The sequence below is a fragment of the Nansenia antarctica genome (assembly GCF_963989245.1).
Source record: "Nansenia antarctica genome assembly, chromosome: 4".
In the NCBI taxonomy this organism is placed as follows: domain Eukaryota; kingdom Metazoa; phylum Chordata; class Actinopteri; order Argentiniformes; family Microstomatidae; genus Nansenia; species Nansenia antarctica.
In genome coordinates this window covers 65,393,288-65,401,133 of record NC_137689.1, presented here as the reverse complement: position 1 = coordinate 65,401,133, position 7,846 = coordinate 65,393,288, and the positions used below count along the sequence as shown (strand labels likewise).

At 41.3% G+C, this 7,846-nt stretch overlaps 1 protein-coding gene across 1 annotated transcript; it reads left to right on the top strand.

The window, feature by feature from the left end:
- Positions 1-292: 292 nt before the first annotated feature.
- LOC308155104 (uncharacterized protein) lies at positions 293-7,461 on the top strand (the record flags this gene model as incomplete). The annotated part of the gene is made up of 4 exons (XM_080528347.1): positions 293-1,136; positions 6,036-6,248; positions 6,426-6,517; positions 7,432-7,461. The coding sequence occupies exons 1-4, from the start codon at positions 734-736 to the stop codon at positions 7,459-7,461; spliced, it is 738 nt and encodes a 245-aa protein (XP_080384473.1). The 5' UTR covers positions 293-733.
- Positions 7,462-7,846: the final 385 nt, after the last annotated feature.

Here is a 7,846-nt window from a genome sequence, read left to right as displayed (position 1 = left end):
CTGTGGGGTGGTGGAAACGCCCCCAAAAAGCTAAACGGACAAATCAACGGTGGCCAATAACCGTGACGAGGTATATTCTCCTGTGCAGGATGGATACCTACGCGCATTCTTTAGATGTTTGACAAGGACAAATAAATGGCGGAGGAGCATGGATTGGAGTATGGCAGCCGTTTTGGCAATCATATTTTTCTGCTGACCTGGGGGGAAAGGAAAAAAAGAACACAGGGAGTGATTGCAACTCACTAGATGGAAAATGCTGGACACTCAAACCACTATTGAAAGTGCACAGACATCTGCAGAGCCTACGGCTTGATTGTTTTTGCCTCACTCCAGTGTCTTCTAGTTAATCTCCTGTGAATAGAGAATTCCATTGGTACTACGTGAACTCTGGGGCCATACTCACTAGAAATGATGCTGTGTCATATTAACCTGTCGCTGGTTGGTGACCTTTCTGGTCAAATGCACATAAGTATGTACAGTATGACAGTATACAGCTTCTCTAATGCTAGATGCTCTGTAGAAGGAAAGGTGAACTATAATAATTTCTGTTTTCTTTGTCTTCAAACTTGAGTCCTGAACACAATATGATATTTTTTATTTTTATTTAATGAAGCTTTACGTTTTTAGTCTTTAAAGAGGATTGTTATTTAAGTGTTTCCTGTATTAGTATGTTCTCACTTTATTCATAGAAAAGTAATGTTCTTTTTCTGTTTCACTGGATTTATTGGTTCCCATGGCTTGTCTTGATGGTCAAACCGTTCAACATCCCTCCCTGTATCCGTCTGTCTGTTTCGCACATTTCAGTTCCTGCCTGGCTATTGTCCTTAGAGAACTCTTTCTTTCTGTCCGTCACTACCCCCTCCCTCCCCCCCACCTCCCTCTTTCCCTCACAGCCGCCTCCTCCGCTGTACCTCTCTCTTCTGTCGACACTTCATCCTTGTCCACCTCGGAACGTAGCCCCCCTGTCCTTCCTTCCTCTTCAGTCCCTTCCACCTCCTCCTCCTCCTCTTCCTCCACTACCTCCTCATCCTCCTCCTCTTGGGGGGCAGGGGTGCAGCTGCTGCCCCCGTTGCTGCGGGACCAGGCCTGGGGGGTTCAAGCCCAGGAGGCCTTCCTGCTCTTCTGCCTGGCGTTGGGTGAGTGGTGCCTGTGACCCAGCTCTCTCTCTCCATCTCTCTGTTTGTTTCACTCTTTCTTTCTCTCTCTCTCATACTCTCTCACTCTCTCTTTCCGCACCTTGCATGTGGCCTTCTCCCGAAACCCATGTCGACTACCTACCTACCTACCGACCTACCTTAACCTGGAACGTGTGGTGTTCTTCAAAACAAGCGTGTTCCTTGCTTTGAGCCATGTGTTCTGTTGTGTGTCTCATCCTCTTTAAATCCAATAGGACGGTACAAAACCGAACAATGTGATGACTTTGGTTTAGAACAGTAGACAATTTGTTGTTTTGATGAAAAGGTACTCTGTATTTCATTGATCAAGTTGTCTCTAAGGCTTCAGTTCTCTACTTCGGTACTTCAATATCTCTTGATATTTTGCACCATTTTTTTTTTGTATTTTCTTGTTATTGACAAATCTGACCTGTGAGACCTGTGAGTATGATTGGAAGTGGCTGCCTCTATATAAGGATAGATGCCTGAGTGTTCAAATCATTTCACATGAGAATGATGTCTCTAAAACAAATGATACTTTTTTGGTACTTAAGACTCAATATGTCATTTGTTGAGTTTCAAGACCTTTACTGGAACATGTGCCTGTACAGTGTAAATATATTTGTATATACTTTTGAAGATGTACATAATCCAGTCTTTTTGGGGACATTGTTGGTAGGGAGGTTAAATAAATCTGATTTCAAATGTTTTCAACATACTGGTTTGTTTATTCAGTTAACTGTCACAATGCTACTACCATGTTGGTCACAAAGCTAACCGATTCCAGGTTACACTTCATATAAACATGCTGTGGAGATGCACACTAGGTATTTTCAAGGTAAGTTTAGTCTTGATGGTGTTTTGAAGATTAGCATTAGAATATTAAAAGCAAGCTGAACAAGCATACATTGGAAAAACCTAGATATTTAGAAAGAAAACGTTAATGACACCACAGAGAAGTTTTCTTTTTGATAATGATGGAATGATGCAGATACACGATCATGAGAGGAATATTACATTATCAGCACTGCTGCTGTAATACTCACCGGCCACTTTATTAGGCACAACTTGCTAAAATACTTTCTGAAATACTCAAAAGAGCCCATCTCGCACCAACATCCATGCCGTTCAAAGTCACTTAACCCAGAAGGACCCACGGTAACACAGGTGTTACATCCTTTAAATGTTCTGGAAAGTTCCTTATACAGCTCCACCTACTGAACATCCTGATAGGTCATGTGACAAGTCATGTGATTTTTGTTTTCCCATAACAACATTTCCAAGATGGCTATGCCAGGTTGTCACAGATCTGACAGAATTAGCTACATTTAAAAAGCTTGTTTTTCGTTGCTAAAGGTAAGATTCACCCATTTAAGAATTCTAATAATTGCATAACATGTCCTTTATTATATTTAACCTGTTGTGAACACATTTCTTGAACAAACTGATATAAAACAAATCAGATTAACTGTAACACATACGTCACTCTGGGCATTTAGCCTTAAAAAAAACTAAAAACTAATGTGGCAAACATGTCACAATAAGAGAAATAATGATGATCTGTTCAGTTAATTTGGCTGATTCAATGATATTTAGTTAATACATTTTATATTGTTCAATTCAAAGCATATTAAAATAAATGTAAACAAAAAATCATGTTATATTAATTAAAAGGAAACCATTTTTACCTATCGGTAAATTTAAAAAAGACAAAAAAGATTTTCCTACCAAATATCAGTCATATTTCAGACCTCCTAGATGGGGAGCATGTCTATGTTCCCACAGCCCGATGGTCCCACAGCCCAATGGTCCCACATTTCTAAGTAATCTAACTAACCCTAACCCTAACACTGACCCTAACCCTAACCCTAGCCCTAATCCTAACCCTAACCCTATCCATAGCCCACCTATGAAATATTAGAAATGTGGCACCAGATTGGGCTGTGCGACCACTGGGCTGTGGGAACATGGGGCCTAATTTTGAAAAACATTAAAATATTAGAAATGTGTGACCATTGGGCTGTGGGACCATTGGGTTATGGGAACATAGGGATGACCACCCTAGATGCATGCATCACAAAGTACCACATGAGGTCATGGAGGTGGTACCTCTACCTTTTCTGGCAAACCATAATGCTAGGCCTTGTTAACGCATGGCTGATCTACCGTTGTGACGGCAAACTACTTGGTGTCCAAAAGCCACTGAAACAAAGGATCTTCCAGGCAGAGATGGCAACTAGCCTTATTCTCCTGCATTCACAAAGGGTCTCCATCACTCTAAAATAAATTAAATACATGATAAAAAGACAAACAGAAAGAGATTGTCAGGTTGATTTATTTTCCAATGAGGAATAAGTTAAATTAACTTTTAACGATTAAAGTCCCAATGTGACATTATAGCTAACGAAAATATGTAATCGAAAAAAATGTCAGAAAATGTCTGTTCTATGTGGTCTATTTAATCTGTTTTACGTCCCCCATAATTTTCCTTGAAGGAGAAATGGGTCTGGGTTCTTATGGGTTAAATCACCTTTCCTTCCCATTCTGATGCTTGGTTTGAACTTCAGCAGATCGTCTTGACCATGTCTACATGCCTAAATGCATTGAGCTGCTGCCACATGATTGGCTGATTAGATATTTGCGTTTACGAGCAGTTGAAAAGGTGTACCCAATAAAGTGGCCAGTGAGTATATCATTCAATATTTTGGATTAATATTTTACACTCAAATCAAGACGGCAATGTTAACATGGAATCAAGTCAGGGCCGATCCCAATTCACCCCTACGGCTCCGTTTTCACTCCTATGGCTTTGTTTTGCGCCATAACCCTCGCTCCCAGGATGCATTGCGAATCATCTACAGAAATGTGATTTTGCTCTAGGCAATGTGGAAGACAACCACAAATGTCATTTACTTTTTCTGTAATTACTTATTAATAAAGATTTGAAAAATTATGATGACCATCTTATTATCTTAGTTTAATGTAATTTCAATGCATTATAGACCTTTTCTTTATAACAAGCTAGCTAACAAGCTAAACAGAGCGTTCCACAGTCCAGCACGCTCGGATTTAGCAGTAGAGGACAATAATAGCAAAACTATTACCTGGGCACTTCCATTAGACTACCAAAGCAAGACACCGGAGCACTCATATCTGCACGTTTGTCACAGGGTGACAGTCACCCTGTTCCTCTGCATCAAACGCGGAGATTGTATGAGCGCCCGGCGGAAGTGGAGCACGATTCACATTTCCGAGATGTACAATCCTGTATATTTAGAAATAAATTATTACCTGTGGTGTGGTTTGACAGCGGATGATGGTAGACATATTTAATGTAAAGTTATCTAACGTTAGGCTGATCTGTGCATGTTTTAAGGCTGATCCGTGCATGATAGTGCTGCATTTTGACATTAATGTCGCATTTCCCCCCGTTGAGCTGTATAGTGGCACTTATTAAACCAAAACAACCGTTATCTATCTAAAGTTATATATTTTAAGGCTGATTTTTTGCATGATAGTCATGCATTTTTACATGTCTATTTCCCCCCTTTAACACTAGAACAGCCGTGCCTTTTTACCTACTAAAAGAGCCGCCTCTTTAGAATGTAAATCTGCTACTTACACACAACGACCACTAGTTGGCCGCTTGTAAATTAGCCTGCTTCCTACACAGAAAAACCGCAAAATAGCTTTATATTAGCTTATCCTGATGTGATTTTGAAAATGTAAGGATACTGGGTGGTAGAACGCACATATGGCTGTTCTAGTGTTAATGGCATATGACGCCCGAAATGTAACTAAAGTTCAGCCGCAAAGTTGTCTAGCACTGTTGTCCTATATCAGTGCAGACTGGCAGGGTAGGAGCACGTTAATAGCCTACAGAGCACAGGTTAATAGCCTACAGAGCACCGTTATTCTGTCATGGTCATGATAATGAAGCATTGTTCTTTTTTATTTGATGACTTGTTTGATCGATTGATAGCATAAAACTTAAGTTGGGAATGAATCGCGAGCGTCAATGCTTTTCTATGACACTACTGATGACGTATCAGGGTCTTGAAGGGTTGTCCCATTTCATAGGGAAAGATTTTGTGGCTCTGTTCGGAGGCCTTGGCTTCAAAGCAAGTGGCACTCCAAAACGAGCCGTAGGGGTAGAAAAGGGAATTGGGATCTGAGCTCTGATTGACGAGGATTCCTCTCTGAACTGAAACGTTTGTTTGGTCTGTGACAACCGCTACTGTCAATGTCAGGTGTTTCTAAGATGGTGGAATCAGGAGTTTGTTCAAGGTAAGAACTTGGAGTTGGCCTGCTTCCACAGAAATGAAATTTGTCACAGAATGGCCTAAAAGCATACCTAGTGTATGGTCTCTACAGAAATGAAACCATCTCTTTCAATAGGCCGCAGACATCTCACTGTATCTTTTCATGGGTTAACAGTTCCCTAATCCTTTGCCATCACGTTGGGTTTTTCTAAGATTGTGGAATCAGAAGTTAATTCAGGGTAAGAGCTTGGAGTCACAGAATGGCCTAAAAGCACATAGACTGTACGGTCTGTACCATTGATAATCTATAAGGTCTCTACAGAAATGAAACCATATCATTCAATAGGCTGTAAACTTCAGCATTTTGTGTCTGCATTTTTTCGTAGTATTACTTTTGTAACTCTATAGGCGAACGGATGTAAGAGACTAGCGTGAGAGCGATTGATACCATAGAATAACTGTTTAAAATAATTTAAAATTGTCTTCCACCACAACCAGATTCCTCCACTGGAGCTGACGAAGTGGAGGAAAGAAAACGAGGACGTGTGCATGTTGGTTTTAGTGTCTTTTCTCTCAACAAGATGCCTGAGGTCCATATGAAGTACCATGTGTCCCACAGGTCCCAGTGATCTCCACGTTCACTGGCAGGTGAACGGCCACAGACTGGAGACGCCCGTCACAGAGCACAGACACCCCCTTAACCGAGGCGGTGTGCTGGTGAGCAGCTGGCTCAGAGAGGGGGCTCTTGTCAAGGACTCACGCTACCAGTGTGTGGCTGCCTCAAGCACAGGAAATGACACATCCAAGATCGACCTCAACCTTGCCAGTCGAGGTAGGGGCTGGGACAGCTGGCTTGTGGTCTTGCTCTCTGTCGACCTTCACACGCAAGCTACTGCATGATCGGAAACCAATGCTAATGCTAGAATGTTAGCCAAACACTCTTACGTACTGTACCAATGTTTGGAACTGATATTATGTTGTGTCAATAAAGTTTCTGGTTGATTAACAGATGAAGACAGTTTTCCATCCAGAGACTTGAACCAGTGGAGGGGTGCAATCACAGAACATGAAAAACTGCTAAAGACATGGAAAAAAGCTTGGGTAGGTTAACGTTTTGATTCAGTAAGCACCAGGGGGGTATTCCATCAATGTCGCTAAAGGAAAATCTAGGCTTATTTTGATGAGTCTCATGAGATTGAAAATGAGCCTGGGTTTTCCTTTAGCAATGTTGATGGAATACACCCCCCCGCCGGGACCGTGTTTTGCACTAACAAATGGCAAACAAAATAAGAGGGGGAAGTGTGTCAACTCTAATTCAAATCTACTGGTCTTGTTAGATATGTATTATTATTATAGTTATGGAACAGCAGTTTGATGGAAGATGATGATGATGGTGTGCAGCTTTTACTAAACACTACAGTATCTGCCTGAATGTATGCATGACTGATTGCATTTTCCCATGTGTTACGTTGATCTGGAAGCAGCCCTCTTGCATGCCAACTTCGCGTGCCAAGTTTTGATGGCTCTGCATGTTTGGTTAAGGGGTAAGTAGGTGGTTTGAACATTAAGCTCTAGTTTTTTTTTCTAGTTAACCAACACCAGAGAAGCAGGAAGTGGAAGCCACATACCTCAACAGAGTGAATAGTATAGTCATTTACAACATATCAATGCACTTACTAGAACTGTAGTGTTTCCTGCTTCAACATGTATACATATACAGTAAGGCTCAAATGTTACCATGCAACGTTTATTTTAACTTCCCAAACAGAAGTTCTAACACTTTTTTTTTTCATAGTATGTAATTGTCCCACTTGTTGCTTATTTAGGGTGGTGTTTCATGAGTGTTTAACTGATTTTCATTTATTGGAGGCCTGTGTGTTGTTTTCCATATCTCTAAAATGCCACCAACCGATGAATGCTGTAATGCATGAAAAACAGTTTGTTTTCATATATTTTCTATTGACCTTTCCTTGTATGAATCCCTCTCATATTATGTTCTGTTTGTTGTTCTATAGGAAAGCTGTGATGGGCAGGGTGCTCTCTGAAGCTCGCATGAGCACAGTTAGCATTGGCTCAGTATCCCAGCTTCATCCCAGGTGGGACCTCACCTCTTGGTCCAGAGATGTCATGATGGCACACTATCGTCACCGCTGGACACCTGAAGCAATTATTTACTGAAAGTCTGACTTCTACAGTGTTCACCTGGTTGTTATGGTAGCGTAGGCCCCCACCCCCCCCTCCCCTCTGACAGGGGACACCACAAATGGGTTGCCTTCGTTAAAGAGAGGGTCTGCATTCCGAGTTGGAGCATAAGAACCTCTGTGACAGAGTGGGGCAGTGTCCATGCAGTAGTTGACTGCCTTTGTGAAGTTTGCACTTTTTTTCTCCACTGATATGTCTATATCTGTTTAGTTGAGTTTATTTGCACAA